Source organism: Chenopodium quinoa, unplaced genomic scaffold (assembly GCF_001683475.1).
Source record: "Chenopodium quinoa cultivar QQ74 unplaced genomic scaffold, ASM168347v1, whole genome shotgun sequence".
NCBI classification, from domain to species: domain Eukaryota; kingdom Viridiplantae; phylum Streptophyta; class Magnoliopsida; order Caryophyllales; family Amaranthaceae; genus Chenopodium; species Chenopodium quinoa.
The window spans coordinates 4481529-4505268 of NW_018742763.1; the positions used below are offsets into that span (position 1 = coordinate 4481529).

General features: G+C 38.9%; 1 protein-coding gene across 1 annotated transcript; it reads right to left on the reverse strand.

Moving 5' to 3' along the window:
* Positions 1-8499: 8499 nt before the first annotated feature.
* Positions 8500-10199, reverse strand: LOC110724364 (transcription factor bHLH54-like). Its single transcript, XM_021903786.1, has 5 exons — positions 9625-10199; positions 9288-9527; positions 9130-9195; positions 8964-9029; positions 8500-8854 (listed from the first exon to the last, which is right to left on the reverse strand). The coding sequence occupies exons 1-5, from the start codon at positions 10072-10074 to the stop codon at positions 8756-8758; spliced, it is 921 nt and encodes a 306-aa protein (XP_021759478.1). The 5' UTR covers positions 10075-10199; the 3' UTR covers positions 8500-8755.
* Between the last annotated feature and the right edge of the window lie 13541 nt (positions 10200-23740).

Consider the following 23740-nt stretch of genomic DNA (forward strand, 5'->3'; position numbering starts at 1 on the left):
CTCAACGATATCAGTAAGGAGTCCTTGGATGTCGTGGCAATGGAGATAAAATGTCAAGCAAGCATAAGATGCGACATTTTATCAAACCAAGAGTAGCTTAGAGCTAATAGCAATTGGATTGCTTACCTTAAAATATTAAGAGTTAAGACAAGCTAAAGCATGCTTAATAATTTTCTAATTTTTGGGATCTTAGAATCATTTTAGTCTCGCCTAAAAAGGACAAATGTTAATGCGTGGATAAAATGCTCAATAAGATTGAAAATTTGCATGTATGCTTTAAATTTCAAACTTATTGGTTTATGAATGGTTTTTCATTTCAAATTCTTACAATTGTAGAAACATGTCCTCAAGTAACTCAAACAACAACTCTATGTGCTCGGAACTCCCCGACAAGTTGGCTTTTAGCCTTAACTTGGTTAACTTCAAGGAATGCGAAGAGGAACTCAGGAAAACTCTTCGGAATTGTTCCTTGGAGTACACTCTTAACACTCCAATTCCAAGCTTCTTCTCGAAGGGAATCATGAGTGATGAGGATCATGATAAATGGTCTTCCGATTGCAAACAAGTCTTCATTAACACTTGTGTATAAAGCTATTCATAGGTATTGGAGGGTGTAACTCACTTTATGATTCCTTTTCAGGAACCAAGTGAGAGGGCTTCACAAGTGGATGTGCAACTACATACGAGCGGACGACAAAGGTGGTCTTTCGATTGTGCTTGTAGGCACATTTATTTTCATATGGCTTGTAACTAACTAATCTTAGTTTCTCATGCTTTTGAACATACTTTTGATCTATGGTGTTGGATACCGGGTTACTTTGATCACAAGACTTAAACAATGGTTGTTTTTGAAATGTCTTGCTTATATGTTCTATAAAATTGCATGTTTTACATATGATTAAACAAATTGGAGATACCGCCAAAAGAGCTAAGACCATCGATTCGAATCAACCCTTCTTGTGGCATTGTCGTCTTGACAACATTAACAACAAACGCATCAAGAAACTTCTTCATGAAGGTATCCTTGACTCATTAGACTTAGAGTCGTTTGAAAATTGCGAAGGACGTTTATTAGGCAAGATGATAAAGCAGCCATTCTCCAAGTTGGAAGAAAGGGCTAGTGACTTATTAGGTCTAATACATACGGACGTATGTGGACCAATGAGTATACCTGCAAGGAATGGTTATCGATATTTCATTACCTTCACGGACGACTATAGTAGATATGGCTATGTTTACCTTATGTCAAAAAAATCTGAACCTTTTGATAAATTCAAAGAGTTTCAGAGTGAAGTTGAAAATCAGCTTGGTGAGAAAATGAAAGCAATTCGATCGGATCGAGGTGACGAGTATTTGAGCCACGAATTCGACGATCACTTGAAAGATAATGGTATTCTTTCAGAGTTGACACCTCCCGGAACACCACAATGGAACGGAGTGTCCGAATGGAGGAATCGAACCTTTTATGATGAGCCCCGACTCTATAAAATGGCAAGAGGCCATGAAATCCGAGATAGACTCCATGTCTGAAAATCAAGTCTGGGAATTGGTTGATTTGCCTGAAGGTTACAAACCTATCGGTTGCAAATAGATTTTCAAGTTGATAACGGACAAAGATGGAAATTTATCTATATACAAAGCTAGACTGGTGGCAAAAGGTTACAGGCAAATTCACGGCGTTGATTATGATGAAACCTTTTCGCCAGTCGCAATGCTTAAGTCCCTCTGGATTATCCTAGCGACTACTGCATATTACGATTATGAAATATGGCAAATGGATATTAAAACTACCTTCCTGAAGGGGATTTTGGATGAAAATGTGTATATGATACGACGGAAGGTTTTGTTGATCCAAGCAATGTTGGGAAGGTATGAAAGCTTAAGAAGTCCATTATGGACTAAAGAAGGCAAGCATAAGTTGGAATTTGCGATTCGATGAAGCCATTAGTAAGTTTGGTTTTATCAAGAATCCAAATGAGTCTTGTGTTTACAAGAAGGTCAGTGGGAGTGACATCGCATTCCTCGTCTTATATGTCGATGACATATTACTCATTGGAAATAACACTAAACTGTTAGTGCCCGTAAAGGGCTGGCTTGGTAAGTGCTTTTCAATGAAGGATTTGGGAGAGGCACAATACATATTAGGCATCAAGTTCCATAGGGATAGATCTAAAAGGATGATTAGATTGAGCCAAAGTACTTATATTGATAAGGTACTGGCAGGATTCAACATGGAAGGGGCTAAAAGAGGAAACCTACCCATGTCACATGGCATAACTCTTAGCAAGAAGTAGTGTCCACATACACCTTATGAGCGAGAGAGGATGAGACAGATTCCATATGCTTTACTTATTGGATCGGTTATGTATGCCATGATATGTACTTGGCCGGATGTATCGTATGCCTTGAGTGTTTCAAGCTGATACCAATCAAACCCAGTAGAGGCGCATTGGACTACGGCCAAGAATATCCTAAAGTACCTGAAAAGGAACAAGGATAAGTTCTTAGTCTATGGTGGTAGTAATGATTTGGTTGTTGAAGGTTATACTGATGCGAGCTTCAAGACTGACAGAGACGACTCCAAGTAGCATTCAGGGTACATATTCTGCCTAAATGGAGGAGCGTTTATTTTGAAGAGTGCTAAGCAAAGCACCACTTCAGATTCTACAACTTAAGCCGAATACTTGACAGCTTCGGAAGCAGCTAATGAGGTAGTTTGTATTCGTAAGTTCATTAGTGAACTTGGTGTTGTACCCTCCATCAAGGGTCCGATAGACCTCTATTATGATAACAATGGAGCTATTGCTCAGGCCAGGGAGCCAAAGGAACACCAGAAGGTCAAACACGTTAAGCGGCGATTTCACATTATAAAGGAATGGAAGTCCGAGGGTGATATCAGAATTTGTAAAATTGCAACGGACGACAATGTAGCCAATCCATTGACTAAACCTTTGCCTCAAGTGAAGCAAAACAAGCACGTTGAGGCAATGGGAATCAAGCATGTTGGAGAGTGGCTTTGATTTCCTTGTATATGTGTTTTAATTAAACCTGATGTCTTAATGTAAAACACTATGTTGAACCATTCGTTTTTGGAGCAATTAAATTTTCTAGAAATTTATTATCATTCCATTTCTATTAAATTGTTGTTTAGAATTCAGTAATGAGTCCATTCAATTTTTGAGAATATTCAAAACAGGGTATCAAGACAAGGTCTTGGATAAATAAACACCTATTAAGTGAACATTGAATATGTAAATCGAAAATTATCCCTAATCAAGGTCATTTTAATGATGGACGATTAATGACCGCCTTAGATTAGTGTGTAGTATGATTTACATCACCGTTTCTTGTGCTGCAAGGACATGATAGTCATAAATCATTTACACAGTTACTAGTTTGGAGCTGTATATATAGGATCGATCTATCAGAGTACTTTAAGAAATTTATAACCGTCATAAGTACATTTCTCATTATAGCTATCGAAACCTCTTTCCTCGAACATGAGTATTATTAGTTCTCTTGTTTGAGTACTAGTCGTTTTGATGTTGTCAAACGTCTACCGTAAAAGGGGATTATAACGGCAACACTCGGGTGGCTAGGTTTTCTTAGTAAGGGAAGCTTACAGTACAAGCCTGGGAATGTCCCCCTATTAAAAATAGGGAATATGTCTTTGTTGTTTACAAGGCCTCTCGAAGACTGTCGAACTTAGATGGATTTTAGAAATCATCTGCTTATTGACTGTCGAACTCAAAAATCGAGAAACACTTCTATACGTAATAAGGATGACGAAGAGTCTTACCTTATAGTTCATGAAGAGACATTAAGCGACATACGAAATGAGCTATACACTAACTACACACTTGTCTGGAAGGACAAGTGAGAGATTGAAAGGAACGGCTTCCTTCCAACAAGTGTATTATTCCTATAGAGAGTTCAGAATTATTAGAAAGCTAATTCTTGAATAAGGTCAAGTGATCAGAATGCCTAGGTGGAGGCTGCTTTCGATCAGTAATATTAAAGTATAATTAATATTACAGCTTAATCTTGACTGAACCCTTCGGGTCGCACCCTAATCGATTAACTGATCCAAGTAGACAAATTAATTTGAAGGATTAGAAAAGTCATTAGAGTAATACGAACGAAGATGTCGGATGTCGAGCTTAGAGCGTCGAAACCGAGCGTCGCAAATCAAGCCGAATTTAGAATTCGACGAGACGTAGATTCAACAAGCGACAAGTACGAGCCAAGCCGTAGCCTCGCATTGGCCTAGCCATGCAAGTGCTAGGTGAGGCAAGGGCACCAACTGCATGCATGTTAGCGTGGTAGGCCTCGCACCCAACCACACGCATAGCCACAGCTAGGCTGCGCTTAGCATGCAAGCATCGCAAACATGGTGCCTTGCGTATGCATGCTATGCGTGCTTGCTAGCATGGTAAGGCCTAGCACCAGCTCTTCGCAGCCTCGCACCAAGAAGCGCACTCGCACAACATATACATCGCAGCAGCGTGCTATGTGTGCGTGTGCGTAGCTGTGCTTGCTAACGAGCAGCACCAAGCAGCAGCAGCAGCATCGCAAGCGTGCTAGCTGGCTGCGCATGTGCTGCGTGCTGGCTGGCTGCGCGTGTGATGCAGGCTGGCTGGTTGGGCTGCCCAGCCTTGGTGCTAGGCGCCAGTTGGCAACCTTGGCAGCCAAGGCAAGCTGCCAGCCAGCCATATGGCATGGTCAGCCGGTCAAGGGAGTGGACCAAGGGGTTGGTGTTTGGCTTGGGGAGCAAGGTGATTTGTCCTTGCCTTTGGTGGTCCTCACCTACTCTCTCCCTCCATGTGACACTTGGAGCTTGTTGATTATCTTGCATTATTATTTTGTTTTTGATTAAATTAAAATAAAGGAAAATGCAAATCTCCCACATTGATGGGAAAAGGGAGATCAAAGCTCCCTTCCCTATATATACCCAAGTTTTGGGTTTGGGAAAAATTACGTGAGTTGAACTCATTAAGGCATCTCATGATTAGTGAGAAAACCTTTAAGTTCGTAATACTCTAATTTTATTTGGTCAAGTCCCGACTAACCCTTCGGGATTAAGACCACTCGGGTCAAGTCGAGGGTGCGAGCCGTAGAGGCCGTCCCACTTGCGTGGCTCAAGCTTTGAAGTAAGAGCTCGTGAATCTAGCGAAGCACGCATCGAGGGTAAGAATGTCTTTTCTTTTTCTCTCTCTGATGTTGTTAAATATGTGATTGCATGTTTAGTTTCTTTAATTAGTGGGCGGGTCTTGGGAAGGTTTCTCTTCCACGTAGCGTTGGACGCTACGAAACCCAATAACCATAAATTGACCGTCTCCTCAAAGGACAACTAGCCCAATCCGTGTCACACCAACTTGTCAAATGTAGATCGTAATCTGAACTAATAAGGATCCCTTGTCCTGAACAACATTTCAAGTAGCGTACCGTACGAAGTGCTGTCTCCCTATGATCCTTATGAGGTTGTTGCATAAATTGATACAAGATATGAACTGTATAAGGCAAGTCAAATCTAGTGAAAGACAAAAAAATCAAACAACCCACAAGACGACGATACATTTTGTGGTCATCAAAAGAGGTGTCTCCGATATCGCTAGAATATGATTTTGCTCAATCGCAGTACCAACCGGCCGTGCCCTCAACAAATCCGACTCTGTAATAATATCAAGGGTGTATTTCCGTTGACATAAAAATATGCCTTCCGGACTTCGTCCAACCTCAATACCAAGAAAATACATCAAAATACCCAAATCTTTCATATGAAAACAATCACTCAAGTATTATTCCCTGAAATAATCAAATCATCAACATACACAAGGACACTGAGATGAATAGCCCAATGATTCCGAGTGAATAGTGAATCATTAGAGTACGAATGTACGAAACCGTACCTTTTTAGAGAGCTAGACAATTCGGCAAACCAACAACGGGGTGCTTGTCGAAGGCTATACAAAGACTTTTGTAGGCGACATACCATGCCAAGTTGAGAACCATGGAAACTGGGAGGAGGCTTCATATAGACTTCCTCATTAAGATCACCATGAAGAAAGGAATTATGAACATCCGTTTGATGCAATTCCTAATTCTTCACAGCAACAACAGCTAAGAAAGCACGAACAGTGACCATTTTAGCTACGGGAGCAAATGTCTCATTATAATCAATACCCTCAACCTAATGGTTGCCAAATATAACAAGGCAAGCTTTCAATAATTCAATTGTGCCATCTGAATTACGTTTCACCTTGCAAACTCATCTGCACTCGAGAGCCTTTTTCCCCGGAGGTAATTCTCCCACTAACCAAGTTTCATGATCTTCCAAGGCAGAAACTTATTTATGTTAGCTTCTCTACACCTGTCATCTTTCATTGCCTCTTTGAAATTACATGCCTCAATTGTCGTATCTATAGCTACAATAAATATAAGGTGTCACATAGAAAATTTATCACAAACCACAAAGTGTGCTAAAGGGAAAGGAGTACTTGAGGAGCTTTGAGTAGATGGTGAACATGTATAGATAGACCGACTTGGAAAAAAAATGGTATGTGCGACATAATCATGATGCCAACCTGGAGGATGTCGTTGGCGTTGACCACAACCCATATTAAGAGAAGAGGAAGAAGAGAAGCTCAGATCAAGTACATGGCTGTTGTTTGAGGTGCTTGAAAAAGCAGATGACTTAGCAGTAGTAGAGGTAGATGCAGCTGCAGTAGTAGTAATAGGTGAAGAAGTGGCAACAGTAGTGGTAGCAGCAGTAGCAGGAATAGGTGAAACGAAGATACTGCCACCATGGTTATCCGGTGAACGGGGCTCAAGAGAGGCCTCACCAACCTCTAAAACAAGCTACAAATCATCCAAAAAATCAGTATCAACCCGATTATTATCAAGAGACACTTCGTCGTTACCCACAGAGAATTATCCTAACAACCATTAATCTCAAACGGAAATTCATTCTCATAAAACTGACATCACGTGAGACAAATATTTCACCCATTTATAAATCATAGAACTTCCAACCTTTCTTGCCATGAGGGTATCCCACAAACACACACTTCCTACTCCTAGGTGAAAACTTATCAACCTTATCCTTTTAATTATGACCAAAATAAAGACAACCAAAATCTCGCATTTTATCAAAAGTAAGATTTTTTCCAAATAAGACCTCAAACGGTGTTTTATCGTCTAGTAAACAAGAAGGGGTACGATTAATCAAATATGCCGCCCCAAGAACACATTCACCCCACAAATTTGGCAAATTGCCTTGAAACATTAATGCACAACTCACATTCAATATTGTTGGTGCTTACGCTCAACCCGGCCAATTTGTTGTGGAGTACCAACACAAGAAGTTTGAAATAAAATGCCATGTTCATTAAAGTAGGGAAGCATGTTTTTAGATTTCGTACAATTGTCACTCCGAATACATTTCACAGACACACCAAATTGAGTTTTAATCATAGAAAAGAATGAGCAAAAAGAAGAATAGACCTCTGTTTTTTCATTCAACAAATATACCCAAACAATCCTTGAAAAATCATCAATAAGAGCTGGAAAATAGTGTGCACCACATGTAGAAGGAGTTTTATACGAGCCCCACATATCACAATGTATCATTTCAAAAATGCGACTATCAGTTATAGGAAAGCTATCTCGGGTTTGTTTAGCTTAAGGACAAATTTGACATGCCTTATATAAATATTTACTACTAGAACTACCTCTAATAGCAGGGAGTAACTTGACAATTCTTTCCGACGGATGTCCCAAACGTTGATGCCACAAATTAAATGTAGAGACCTCCGGACATACTTTTGGGATAAGCCAGAAATAGTAGAGTCCATCTATTCATTCACCGCCTCCAACTAGGCTCCCTGAATTTTGATCGTGTATAGCACATAAAGAATTAGTGTATCATACATAACAATGAGAGTCGTCAATTAATTTAGACACCAATCTCAAATTGCAACATTCCCCAAGAAAATACGACCCTTTTTTTTAGCAATGGCTTGAGCACCATCGAGAAGACTAACATGGCATGGTAGAATGGATTGAATATCCAATAGAGAGGACTCATCGCTCGTTACATGATGAGAGGCACCTGTGTCGATTTCCGAGACAAAGTGATACCAGGAAGTAACATGTGTAATATCCGGTGTCTGTTTTGGTACTATGTTATTGATGATTATTATACCTGTGTGTCAAATATTTCAAAAATACTGACCCAAAAATAGCTAAGCATAACAATTTTTATTTGTGAAATAGAGGACTTGTAGTTTTGAAACTGCTTTGGCTAATTTAGCTGTAGGGACTGCTTAATCATCTTGTATTACTGCATGGTATATTAAAAATGAAGGAGACATATCTCTCCCACAATAATGTCTTTTACTATATTACAATATTTCCATGGTTAAACGGATCAAATACATCAGATCATATGACCGAAATACATACATATATATATATATATCCTTTTCTTTGAAACAGGATAATAAAAATCAAAATTGATGAGATATAATATGCTTCAACATTGTGCCATTTCATTTACAGAAATCCGATTAAGTACTACATAAATTAATTTACATACTTGCAAATGAAACAAAAGAATTGTCTATTAATTTTTAATATCACCTTCTTCCTTTTTTGAATTTTTTTTTTGGTTATTTATTTTCTCATTTTCACCTACCATATATTTGACCTTTTATCTATTACCAAAATAGTATAAAAAATTGAATGTATAGAAGATTCAATGGCCAAGAAAAGGAGGCATCCTTCCATAAGCTCCAACGTCGAGTCCATTGTAGGCGAGGGGGGCATACATCCATAAATCATCGGAGCTCAGCAGCTGCACAAATTAAGAAGTGTTAGTCGATCATTGTTTGACAAACTAGATACTTGTAACACGCTTGTATATATCAAGAAGTATATAATTAATAACAAATGTATTCACATACCCGGATTTGTAGCTGCAAAAACTTTATATAATGAAATGCCTCTTCTAGCATTGTACTAATATCCACCTGCCAACAATGTACATGAATAATATCATCAGCACTATCTCTTGAAAAATTTAGTTATTTAATCATGTTAGTGATATCAGATAGGTGCATTAACACAAACCTTGGTTCCATTAGGCACGAGGTTCTGCAAGATTCTTAATCTCTCGTTGATTCTAATTCTCCTTTTCTGTAACATTATATCAAGATTAACATTAGCGAAACAGGATGTTCAGAGAAAAAGATAATATTGTTTAAGGACGCCGGTTTTATGAAATTTACCCGTGCATAGAGGCTCTGTGGATCAGTTGCAGCACCCCTGCTGGCTCTCTTCTTACCAGTCGAGGTAGTAGACTCGGTTATATTGAAAGTTGAATCTTCTGTTTCATTGATCTCTTCTGACACACAGGGGTTAGAGTCAACTGAGTTTGAATCTGCTATTTCATTGTTCTTCCTTGTATTTACTGTTGGAGTCGGGTGCTCATCAGTTTTTTTGGTTGTTTTTCTCATGGCCTTCTGAGTCTGAACAATTAATAATCATAAGGAAACCGTCTCAATAACATTGCATAAACTATTATCAACAATACCATTTTCTAAACTTTATACGAGTAGTACTTACAGTTTTGGAAATTCGGGCGTTCTTTTTGGGTGTTTCCATTAAGCTCGACCTTTTATCTTTATCATCGTCTGGAGCCACTGGCACCTCACGCTTTCTCTTAAGGGTCAGCTCAGTGTTGGGTGATGACATATCAACAGAAGTATTAATATTGACAACGTTGTCAAACGTTGAGGTGTCAGTTAGAGTATCATTAGGAAACAATAAGCCTAACGAGGCATCAAATTCCCCGTTCAGCATTGAGAAATCAATGCAGGATAAAATGTCAACATGAGGAACAGCTTTTTTTTCAGCATGAGAAATACTTGATTGTACATCATAAGCCAGAGTATCAATGTCGTGCTTACTTTCAGGTGAAAAGTAATCAAGAAAATTAGCAGCGAGATCAGGGAACTCATCTACTGTAAAAAGTTTGCAAATCGATTCCCACTCTCCATCAAGGAACATCCCCATAGATTATAGATTTCACGCCTTTTCCTTATGCAGGAGAAAACGAAAAGGCCGAAGATCAAGGATAGAAAAGTTGAAAGAAAGCAAGGGAGAGAAGAGGAGAGGATTATTCAATTGGAGTAGAAGAATGTAAAGATTGAACTCATTGTATAACGACTAAAGATGACTTTATGGACATATTTATATTAAATGATGCATGTATAATAGAATGTTATAGAGATTGAGTTCATTACTTTAATTGATCTTGAAATTCCAATGATTGATCTGAACAGGGTCTTTGTTCTTTGTAACTAATCTCTTGTACTACAAATGTGGGGCCAAACAACTGGCATATTACAACTCAGATATCATGCAACATTTTACAGGCCAGTAAAGATAGACGACTAATTTAAGCCTTCTAAGGTTGTAGAATCATGAACCAAGTATAATTAATTAATTAATTAATCATGGATTAAACTACATAATATAATGTTATTGTTGTATAGTTTAGGTAGTCTTACTGTGATGAATTTAACGAAGTTAGTAATATAAAATTTTGTATTATTGTACAATTGAGGGAACGTGGGAAGTCTACTTGCATATATTTAAGATTCAGAAAATTCTGTTAACTGGATTAGAGCTAAACAAAGTAAAGGACAACCAAGTGAAGAGAACTAAATTAGGCAAAGTACCAATGGATTTAACTGATTTAAGACAAAACCGAATCATATAATTTGATCTGCTCTTTGGTTGGACAACATTCTAAATATATTTATATATTTTTCTCGTTACTCTTGAATTGTCTTATACTATTTACAACTTGGCTGACCTTTTTGTTCATGGGTGAGCAATTTGAGCATGGTCTTAACGTTACATGCGTTGATCCACTACCCAAATTGTACATTAGAAATATGAGAAGTTATTATTTAGAATATTGATTAGAAGTTGAGGATTAAGTATCGTATTGAAAAGAATTAAGCACATTTATTTTGGGATTCGATGTAAATTACATTCCACATTGATAATGTCTTGTTTTTCTTTTTCCTTTTGGAAAATTTGAAGTGAATAATACAACCTTTCAGTCATCTTCCATAAGTAGAACAACCTTTCATTTATTCCAAATAATACTACCTTTCACACGATTCTTCTATAAATGGAACGTGACCTGTTAGTAACCTCTTTAACAGGTTACCAATGACATGTGTCATAATATCATTTGCTATTTTATTTTTTTTAATAATTTTGATTTAAAAAATATAAATAATAATAATAATAATAATAATAATAATAATAATAATAATAATAATAATAATAATAATAAACCCTTAAAATTAAAAAACTAAACCCCTACAGAGCCACCACCTCCTTTTAACGAAAACCACCACCCGTCGTTTCCACCTGTAACACCCTCAAATCTCTTTCAAATGAAATAGTAGTATAATACGTATAATTTGAAAGGAATGGTGTCCTTCAAACTAGTGTATTATTCCGATAGAGGGTTCAGAATTAATTTAGAAAGCTAATTATTCAGTGAGATCAAGTGATTGGAATGCCTAGCTGGAGCCCGCTTCCTATTAGTAATATTAATGTATAGTTAATATTACAACTTAATCTTGACTTAATCCTTTGGGTCACACCCAAACGTTTAACCGAACCGAGGCGACGAATTAATCCGAATGATTAAATAAGTCGATAGGGATTTTACGAACTAAGACATAGGATTTCAAGCTTAGAGCATCGAAGCCGAACGTCAAGCGTCGAGTCGTTTGAATGAATCGACGAGATGGAAAAATCATCAAGAAACACGATTTAAAACCAAAACCCCACAGTCGTAGCATCGCATTGTCCTTGCCTCGTGCAAGTCATGTGTGGGCTAGGCCATGGGGTGCTAGCCGCAAAGTGCTAGCATGGTTGCTAGGTCGTGACAACACGAGCAGCATGGCAGCTAGCCAACAAAGCCATGCGCACTAGCGAGCCTAGCATGCCGGGGCTGTTAGCACACCAAGCCTGCATGGCTGCTGGGTGTGTGGTGGCTAGCAGCCACCCGTTGGCTAGCACATGGGCCGCGACAGCATGGTAGCCCAACCGCATGTAATGGTAGTCGTTTGGGCTTGTCATCGAGGCCCGTGTTTGGGGTCGGCCACATGGGAATAATTTTTGGGTTGTTAGCTCTTTGTTTCTTCTCCAAGGCATGGCAAATGGTCCTTACCTAACCTCCCTAATATTATGACAAGTATTGTTTGCTTATTACTTTTAATATTTATTTTAATTTGGAATTAAATTAAATCATTGTTTTTGCCTTTTTATCAACTATCCCAAATTGAAAGATGATGGGAATTCTTGGGGACATTTCCTTATAAATACCCATCATTGGGTATTGGGAATTTCACTTGAGTTGGTGAACTCTAAGGGATCTCTAAAAGCGAGAAAACTTTTGTTCGTAAACTCTAAATTATTTTTGGTCTATCCCCGTCTAAGCTACGGTGTAGGAACCGGTTACGATTCGGTAGCGAGGGTGAGAGCTGTCAAAAGTTCTCGCACTTGCGGAACTTCAAACTTTCAAGTTTGAGCTCATCGGTTGAGCGAAGCACGCTTCTAGGGTGAATATTCTTTCTCTCCCTTTCCCTTATGTTTGTGTTTATTTGCATGATTTTTTATGTTTAAATTATCATGCATGCGATCCGGTTCACGAGTTTTGTTTCCGCGCGGTGTCGGATACCACAAAACCCTACAACGGTATAAGAGCCTCTTGCATTTAATTTTTACAAATAAACATTAATTAAGGTGATTTAAATGGATTTAAATTTTTGGTTTAGCATCCTAATTAGATTAGGAGCTTGGTTTTAATTGGATTAAAATCATATTTATGTTGATTTTGGATTACGAACTCCGATTTTGACTCTAAAGAATTTTGGATGGAATTGACGTCCTAAATCGGACTTTATCCACTTTATATTTAAAAATGGCCTTCCAGAAGACAAAATCCACCCAGTAAGTGGTTTTTCGAGGGGGTTTTTGTTTTTGACGAAAAATTTTAAATCTTTAAATCTTAATTAATTATGACATGCAATTGTTAGATTATGTGTTTAATTATACCATTAATCTTCAACAATTTTAACTTTTATTAAGCATGTTTATGAAGTCACAATTGGTGTTTAATTTGGTTAGCTCTTATTTTAACATAAACTTGCAATTTCACATTTTTGCAAATTAATTGCTTGTAGTGTGAATGTTTATGATGAACATGTATTTTTTAAAGCCCCTGGAGTGGTAAAGATTCAATCTTTAATTATTTATTTGGTTGGATCTTAACTTTCTAAAGTAAATAGTGACCTAATTTTGGTTTTAATTATTTTAAGTTGATTAAAATCATAAATGTTCATACTCGTGCTTGAAACATTATGGTTATTCATTTTGGAAGATTACAATATTCAAATGTGCACAAGTGAGTGTTGGATAATTTTTTCCATTGGATTAATGATTATTTATTCAACAATTTTTGTCAAATCTCATTATTAATTTATGTTGGTTAAATTATTTGTGAGAATATCATTCAGTTTTTGTAGCATCAAGTTGAGCCAAATATAATTTAAAGAATGGTTCTTGAATTAATTTTGGTTTGTGCACTAAAATTGAATTTATTTAAGTTGGACTTGTTTAATTTTCATTATTACTCAATATTAGTTCTAAAATCAATTGAGAATTAGTTTTTTATGTCATACACAAAATCAAAATAAAATTCCGAGGCATAAGCACGTAAAACGAGGCACCAAGCCTCGAGCACCGCCCTCGGCTAGCTGGGTTGCTTGTGTAGCCTACATGTGGCTACCGAGGGAGTGCACCGTGTTGGTGCGTGAGTATGTGCGAGTAGCAGCACTTGGTGCGGCAATGCTTGCGTGTGGTGCAATGCTGTGACTACTAGGCAGCGCCTGCCCGCATAGCAAGGCTGCGTCCAGCACTTGCATGGGCGCTAGCATGCTGCTATGCCAGTGCGAGCAAAACCCACAGATGGCAGTAGGGCGTTGGTGCCTAGAAAGCCAAGCGTCATGGCTTGGATGTTAGAGACTCGGCCGATGAGGGGCTATTATTTTGCTTTTTTTTTAATTTTTTTTTTTTTTTTTTGCGATCTAGTTTTAATTAAACGAGGCTAGGACTCGGTTTTTCCCAGGACTTGCAAAATAATTTGGCAAATTTTGGGTTAACCGCCTTAATTAATTTTAATTTAGTTTGATGTGGAATTTAGTGGGAGCTTAATTAATCGTTTGAGCTATTATTATTGCATTAATTCACGTAATCAGATGAAAACTTTGACTAGTTTAATTAGGCGCGTTAATCTGATTAACTACCTAAGTTAGTTAATAGTTTGCGCGTGTTTTATATATATTATTTCTTGTTTTATTTTGTAAAATTCTTGGGCCATTCACTTTAGAAGGTAATGGATGAATGGAATAGTTATTCTAATGCAGGTTTTACAAAATGACAACTAGTAGGGCCCGACAAGAATAGTAAATACGGATTGCGTTCCCTTATGTATTTTTGTAAATTCAAATACGGACTGCATGCCGTTGACTATTTTTGTACTTTAATATTTAGATTAGTCCTACCTTTTCTAGTAGTTATATAATTGATGGTGATGTTTCGAAGACAACGTTTCTAAGAAGACAAAGCCAAGAAGATGCAATGAAGGCCCTTGAAGATTTAAAGATTCAAGTTTTAAGGGATCATGCAAGTTTGCCAAATGCATATTTTGAAAGGAATGGTGTCCTTCCATCAAGTATATTATTCAGATAGAGGGTTCAGATTTATTACAGAGCTAATTCTTTAGTAAGGTCAAGTAATCGGAATGCCTAAGTGGAGGCCGCTTCCGATCAGTAATATTAAGGTATAATTAATATTACGGCTTAATCTTAACTGAACCCTTTGATACGAACCCAATCGAACAACCGATCCGAGACGATGAATTAATTCGAAGGATTTAATGAGTCGTCGGAGTTTTACGAACACAGACGTCGGATATCGAGCCTAGGGCGTCGAGACCGAGCATCGCAAAATCATAAACAACAAGTACGAGCATAGCCGTAGCATCACATTGGCCTAGCCATGTGAAGTACTAGGCTAGGCTAGCTCATCGCAAGCCTAGGCGCACCATGTGTGTGCTAGACGCGCCCTAGGTGCTATCGCAGCCCATCACACAAGCACAGCACCATCGCAATGCTAGGCACTTGCGTGTGTGTGCCTGTTCGTATGCCTAGGGCTATCGCACCATCGCAGCCTTCGCACAGCTCACCATCGCAAGCTCTAGCTCAAGCCTACGCGTAGCACAACACTATCGCATGGCTGGGTCAGTGCGTGTGTGCGTGTGCGTGTAGGGAATCGCAGCAGCAGCACTAGCCTAGCCCAGTGCGTGTGCGTGTACATGTGCGTTGGCTAGGCAGCAGCAGCACTAGCAACGCCCAATGCCTAGCTGCCTAGCATCACGCAACACACATGTGCTGGTTGGGGGCTATGCGAGAGGGTAATGTGTGCTGGCCAGCAAACAGTAGCAGCGATGTGAGCCTCGTTCAGCAGCCCAGCAGCATGCGTGGCTCGCTAGCAGCACGCATGTGCTGGCTGGTGCGCATTGCGTGCTGGGCAGTGATGCGGTGTAGGCTAGCTGTGATGGATGGTGAACACTAGCATGCTAGCTGCCTGCCAGCCCAGCAGCCATTGCTTGAGGCCGGTTTTGTGAGGGGGTGGGGACTAACCCTTGGGAAAAGCCTTGGGGAGCAAGGCAATGGTCCCCCCACCTACTCTTGGTCCTCACTTAACTCTCTCTCTCCCCTTGACACTTGTTGCATTGTGATTGATTTGATTATTCATTTAATTTAAAATTAAAATAATTATCAATTTTATTCATTCTCCCACATTGGTTGGGAAATGAAAGTCAAGGGTTCATTTCCCTATAAATAACAAGGCTTGGGTATTTGGGAAAGAACACACTTAAGGAAACTCCAGTGTTGAGCGTACCTTGAAATTTGCAAAACTCCAAGTTTATATTTTTTCCGGGCCTCGACTAACCTTCGAGGCTTAGGACGATCGGTTTGGGTTCGAGGGTAAGATCCCGTTGGAGGCCTTGCATTATCGAGGCTGAAGTAAGAGCTTGCTGTAAGAGCGAAGCACGCGTCGAGGGTATATTTCTTATCCTTACTCTTAATTGTGTTTTAATTATGTTTTGCTTGTATTAGTTGGTTTAATTATGGGAGCGGGTGTTGGGGGGTTTCATTCCGCGTAGTGAGGGTCACTACGAAACCCTATAACGGTATCAGAGCCATGCTCCTTTTAATTTTTGCAATTATTTATTAATCAAGTTGTTTTAAAGAAGATTTATTTTCTGGTTTTCCTTTTCTAATTGGATTAGAAGCTCGTTTTAATTAATTTTAAAACTTGTATTTTTCTCGTTTTAGCTGTCGAACCCAGAATTTTGCTCAAAAATAGTGTTTTTTGGGTGGAATCGGCATTCTGAATTAGATTCATTCCTCTTTAAGATCTGTCCAGAAGCCAAATTCAAACCAGAAACCCAGTTTTTTATTAGGGTTTTTTCGTTTTCAAAGAAAGTTTTAAATCTTTTAAGCCTTGATTAATGCAAGCATTTCAAGGATAGATTAAATGCATTATTACATACCTAATCTACTTTAAATATGTATGTTAAAGATCTAATATTTAACTGTTTAAATGATTGGAACTTTAACCCTAATTCCATGATTGAACTAAGTTTGGATTTTTTCGTTTTTGGTTGATTAAAATCCTTGAAGTTCAAATGCTTGTGAGTAAAAATTGATTAATCTTCATATTAGATGATGTAATCTTCTTATTTTACACAAGTATGAAAGTTGGAAAATTTCATCATTAGATGATTAATTTATTTTTCCAACTCCCATTTGTCAAATCCATTATTAATTTCATATTGGTTAAATTAATTATGGACATAGCTCTTTTCAATTTTAAGCATAAAGGAAGACCTAAATTATTTCAAAAGAAAATTTTGGATGATTTAGGCTTGTGCACCATTAAAATTGAATTTATTTAAGTTGGACTTATTTCATCTCTCTCAATTTTACCCTAAATTAATTCTAAAATAAATTTAGATTAATTTTACGTCGCACGTAAATCGGGATTAAAATCCCTAGAAAAATGCACGCAAATCGAAGCAAAACCCCAAGCGTCACCAAGGCTAGCTGAGCTACCCAACAACCCGCATGTAGGCTTCCTATGGTGCGCATAGGGGCTAAGCATCGAAGCGTGCTTCTGTGCGATGATGTGTGCCGAGGGAAGCTTTAGGCTGATGTGCGTGGGTCAATGGCTGGGAGCTGGCTTGCGAGGGGATGTTGTTGGGCAGCATGGCAGCATGCTAGCCAGGCTGCTGGTGCTAGCAGCGTGGCATGCTACGCTTGGTATTGTAGGCGCTGCGTGCTAGCACCACGCACCAAAGCACAGGCCATGGGGTGCCAAGCAGCCATGGTGCGCAACCCACTAGGCATTGTGTGGGCTATTTTTGCTTAATTTTGAGCTATGTATTTTGCGAAAATTTTGCCGATTTTAAAATATTTATGTAATTATTTTAATGAGGTTAAACCTCAATTTTTTGGTTTTTTTCAAATATTTGACAAATTATGGGTTAAGCCGACTTAATTAATCGGATTGATTAAGTTTGGATGCGGAATTTAGTGGGAGCTTAGTTAATTTCGTGAGCAATTTTGCACCTTAGAAATAATGGATTAAACAACTTTGACTAGTTTTAATTAGGCACGTTAATCGGATTAACCACCTAAGTTAGTTTCTAGTTTTACGTGTTTGATTATGTATCTCGTAATGTGCATGGTCCATTCACAAATAGTGAATGGGTGAATGAAAGATTGTTTTCAAAACAAGATTTGAGAAAATGGCAACTAGTGGAACCCTACTAGGATAGAAAATATGGACTGCGTTCCGTTAAGTATTTTTGTACTTTAGATTAATCTTAGTTTTAGTAGCTAGTTATTTTATTTTGGCAAAGATGTCTGAAGACGGCGTTTCGATGAAGACGAGCCAAAATGAAGACCCTTGAAGATTTGAAGATTTCAAGGGGTCATGCTACTTGCCAAATGCATCAAATTTATGCTCTATATATAATATTGTTATATATGTATATGAATGTTTAGATGCATGTCTAGGATTTCATATGTTGCGACGATTAGTTAAGTTCACTTAAATCAACTAACATAGAAACCCTAGGTCCCTTATAATATTGAGCTAAAATTTGTCGTTCCAAGAACATCACTTACCGAACTAATGCACGTATGTGATTGGCTACGCCAAAGCGAGGCATCACTATTTCCCTAGGAACGTAAGGTATACTTGGTATACAAGTTATCTTGGTTAAGCTCAACGATATCAGTAAGGAGTCCTTAGATTTCGTGACAAAAGAGATAAAATGTCAAGAGTGCATTAGATGCGACATTTTATCAAACCGAGAGTAGCTTGGAGCTATTAGCAATTGGATTGCTTACCTTAAGATATTTAATGTTAAGACAAGCCAAAGAATGCTTAACCATTTCTTGATCTTTGGGATCTCGGAATCATTTTATTCTCGCCTAAAAGGGACAATTAATCAATGTGTGGATAAAATGCTCAATAAGACTGAAAATTTGCATGAACGCTTTTAAATTTCAAACTTATTGGTTATATGAATGGTTTTTCATTTCAAATTCTTTCAATTGTAGAACAATGTCTGCAAGTAACTCAAACAACAACCAATTCTCTTTACGCTCAATTTTCGACAAGGAGAAGTTGAGCGGGCCAAATTTTCTTGCTTGACAAAGAAATTTGCGCATTGTTCTCATGGAAGAGCAAAAGGAATACGTCCTTGATGAGGAAATTCCCGACGCTCCAAATGAGGAGGTCACTCAGGATGCCCTTAACCGATGGCAAAGTGCCAATCGGGATGTTGGCCACCATGTTGGCCACCATGTCTCTGTACCTTCAATAGACCTTCTTTGAAAAGGAGACGACTTTGGAGATCATTTATGAGCTTCAGAATATGTTTCAAGAGCAGGCCCGAACTGAAAGTTTCGAAACCCACAGGCAAATCCTTGAGATCAAGCTCAAGAAAGGAGAGCCGGTAAGCTCGCATGTTCTTAAAATGATTGTATTATTTGAGAACATGGAAAGGCTTGATGCTGGGTATTCAAACGAGATGGCGATTGACATCATTCTCCACTCGCTGTATAAAGGCTATGATTAGTTCAAAATGAACTATAATATGCACAGCATGGAGAAAACTCTCACCGAGCTTCATGGTATGTTGAAGCAAGTCGAGCAAACCCTGAAGGATGAGGGAAAGCATGATATGCTCATGGTGAGAAAGGGCAAGCCATTCAAGCGGCCGGGCAAGAAGAAGAGCTCTAAAGGGAAAAAGAAAAATTTCCCGCCTAAGTCAAACACTGCCAAGGGCAGCAAGGACAAAAAGGTAGCCTCTTCCAAATCCGACTCCGAATGTTTCTACTGTAAGAATAAGGGACATTGGAAGCGGGACTGCCTCAAATTCAAGGAAGATAAGAAGAACGGCATCGTTGCTTCTTCATCAGGTATATTTGTTATAAACTAAAACTTCGCTAGCAAAACATCATGGGTATTAGATACCGGATGTGGCTCACACCTTTGTTCCAATGCTCAGGGACTAAAGATAAATAGGAGGCTAGAGAAGGGAAGGTCGAGCTTTGGGTCGGCAATTGAGCAAAGATGTCTTCCATCTCCGTTGGAACTCTTAGTTTATTTTTGCCCTCGAGGCTTATTTTAGAACTTGACAATTGCTATCATGTTCCTAGAGTTACCAAAAACATTATTTCAATTTCGGCATTGGACGCCAAGGGTTTGGAATTTCGAATTAAGAACAATAGTTGTTCGTTTTATTTCGATAATGTTTTATATGGTAAAGCATATTCTGAAAATGGTCTTTATGTGCTTTCTCTTGACAAACAAGTGTATAACATTGATGATACCGCAAAAAGGTCTAAGACCATCGAGTCGAATAAAACCTACTTGTGGCATTGTCGTCTTGGCCATATTAACATCAAACGCATCAAGAAACTTCTACAAGAACGTGTTCTTGACTCATTCGACTTGGAGTCGTTTGAAAATTGCGAAGGATTTCTATTAGGCAAAATGATAAAACAGCCGTTCTCCAAATTGGGAGAAAGGGCTAGTGACTTATTTGGTCTAATACATACAGATGTATGTGGACCAATGAGTACACCTGCACGACAAGGTTACCGATATTTCATCACTTTCACCGACGATTTTAGTAGATATGGCTATGTCTACTTAATGTCGAATAAATCTAAATGCTTTGACAAATTCAATGAATTTCAGAAAGAAGTGGCGAATATTTGAGCCATAAATTCGACAATCACTTGAAAGAAAATGGTATTTTTTCAGAGCTGACACCTCCCGAAACTCCTCAATAGAACGAAGTGTCCAAACGGAGGAATCAAACCTTGTTAGATATGGTTCGATCAATGATGGGTCTTAGTGAACTTCCTATCTCTTTCTAGGGATATGCGCTACAAACCGCGGCACTAACACTGAACCGAGCTCCGTTAATAGCTGTTGAAAAGACTTTATATGAATTATGGACTAAGAAACCTCCTAGGTTGTCTTTTCTTAAGATTTGGGGATGCGAAGCATATGTCAAACGATTAACTTCCGACAAATTTCACCACAAATCGGATAAGTGTTTCTTTGTGGGATACCCAAAAGAAACCAAAGGGTATTACTTCTACAATAAATCCGTGAACAAAGTATTTGTTGCTCGTGATGATGTCTTTTTGGAGAAGGAACAGCTTTCCAAAATGACAAGTGGGAGGAAAATCGAACTCGATGAAGTTCGAGAGGACGAGAAACAATGTCAACCTGATAAAACTGACAACCTAAGTTCTTTGGAAGCAGCTGAGAAGATTGGTCAGAATCAAACAGACAATGCAAATGCTCAACCCATTACCCTTCGTAGTTCGCAACGGCCAAGATCGCAACCGAACAGATACCTAGGTATAGTCTTAACCGATGATTAGGACATCCTTGTCATGGATGGAGATGAGCCAGCGACATACAAACAAGCTATGACGAGCCCCGACTCTGCTAAATGGCAAAAGGCCATGAAATCCGAGATGGACTCCATGTCTGAAAATCAAGTCTGGGACTTGGTGAATTTGCCCGAGGGTTACACACCCATTGGTTGCAAATGGATCTTCAAATTGAAGACAGACTAGGATGGAAATGTATCGATTTACAAGGCTAGACTTTTGGCGAAAGGTTATAGACAAAGCCACGGGATCGACTATGATGAAACCTTTTCACCGGTTGCAATGCTAAAGTTTGTCCGGATCATCCTAGTGATTGCTGCATATTTTGATTATGAAATATGGAAAATGGATGTCAAAATCGCCTTCTTTAATGGGATTTTGGAAGAAACTGTGTACATGACACAACCAGAAGGTTTTGTTGATCCAAGCAACGCTGCAAAAGGTATGCAAGCTTAAGAAGTCCATTTATGGATTGAAGTAGGCAAGCAGAAGTTGGAATCTGCGATTTGATGAAGCTATCAGCAAGTTTGGTTTTATCAAGAATCCAGATGAGTCTTGTGTCTACAAGAAGGTCAGTGGGAGTGACTTCACATTCCTAGTCCTATATGTCGATGACATACTGCTCATTGGAAACAACACAAAATTACTAAAGTCCGTAAAGGGATTGTTGGGAAAGTGCTTTTCAATGAAGGACTTAGGAGAGGCACATTACATATTGGGCATCAAGATCTATAGGGATAGATCTAAAAGGATGATTGGATTAAGCCAGAGTACTTATATTGAGAGGGTACTGGCACGATTCCACATGGAGAATGCCAAGAGAGGGAATTTATCCATGTCCCATGGCTAAACTCTCAGCAAGAAACAGTGTCCACAGACACCTCTTGAGCGAGAGAGAATGAACCAGATCCCATATGCTTCACTAATTGGATCGATCTTGTATGCCATGATATGTACCAGGCTAGATGTATCGTATGCCCTGAGTGCTACGAGCCAAAACCAATCAAACCAAGGAGAGGCGCATTGGACTACGGCCAAGAATATCCTAATGTACCTGAAAAGAAACAAGGATAAATTCCTGGTCTATGGTGGCCACAAACAATTGGTTATTGAAGGTTACACTGACGCTAGCTTCCAGATCGACTTAGACGACTTCAAGTCACAGTAAGGGTACATATTCTTGTCTGAATGGAGGAGCATTTACTTGGAAGAGTGCCAAGCAGAGCACCACTGCAGATTCTACAACTGAAGCCGAATACTTGGCTGCTTCAGAAGCCGCTAAGGAGGCTGTTTGGATTCGCAAGTTCATCAGGGAGCTTGGTGTTGTACCCTCCATCAAGGGTCTGATATATCTCTCAGGCTAGATAGCCAAGAGTGCACTAGAAGGTCAAACATGTCCAAAGGCGATTTCACATGATTAGGGAATAGAAATCCGAAGGTGAAACAAGAATTTGCAATATCAGCACGGATGATGATGTGGCTGATCCTTTAACTAAACCTCTGCCTTAAGTGAAACACAACAAGCACATTGAGGCAATGGGAATCAAGCACGTTGGAGAATGGCTTTGAAACTCCCTGTACATGTGTTTTAATTAAACGTGATGTTTTAATGTAAGACACTGTATTGAAACCATTCAATAACGGAGTAATTAATATTTATGCAAAAATTGTGAAGTTTTCTTGTTTGAGTACTAGTCTCTTTAATGTTGCCTAACGTCTGCCGTACTTGGGGATCATAACGGGAACACTCAAGAGATTAGGTCCTCTTAGTAAGAGAAACTTACGATGCAAGACTGGGAATGTACCCCTATTAACAATAGGGAACATGTCTTTGTTGTTTACAAGGCCGCTCGAAGAGCGAGACTGTAAAAGTGCATGGTCGTGCTCAGATGGATTTCAGAAATCATCTGCTTATTGACAGTCGAACTCGGAGATCGAGAAACACTTCTAAAAAAAATGAGGATGACGATGAATCTTACCTCATAGTTCACGAAAAGACATTAATGGACATAGGAAATGGGCTATACACTGTATGCACACTTGTTCGAAAGGACAAGTGGGAGATTGAAAGGAATGGTGTCCTTCCAACAAGTGTATTATTCTGATAGAGGGTTCAGAATTATTACAGAGCTAAATCTTCAGTAAGGTCAAGTGATCGGAATGCCTAGGTGGAGGCCGCTTCCGATCAGTAATATTAAGGTATAATTAATATTACGGCTTAATCTTCACTGAACCCTTCGAGTCGAACCCAATTGAACAACCGATCCGAGACGACGAATAAATCCGAATGATTTAATGAGTCGTCGGAGTTTTACGAACACAGACGTTGGAGCCTAGGGCGTCGAGAACGAGCGTCCAAAAATCACAAGCAACAAGTACGAGCATAGCCGTAACATCACATTGGCCTAGCCACGTGAAATACTAGGCTAGGCTAGCTAATCACAAGCCTAGGCGCACCATTTGTGTGCTAGGCGAGCCCTAGGTGCTATCACAGCCTATCGCACAAGCACAACACCATCGCAATGCTAGGCACTTGCGTGTGTGTGCCTGTGTGAATGCTTAGGGCTATCGCACAATCGCAACCTTCGTACAGC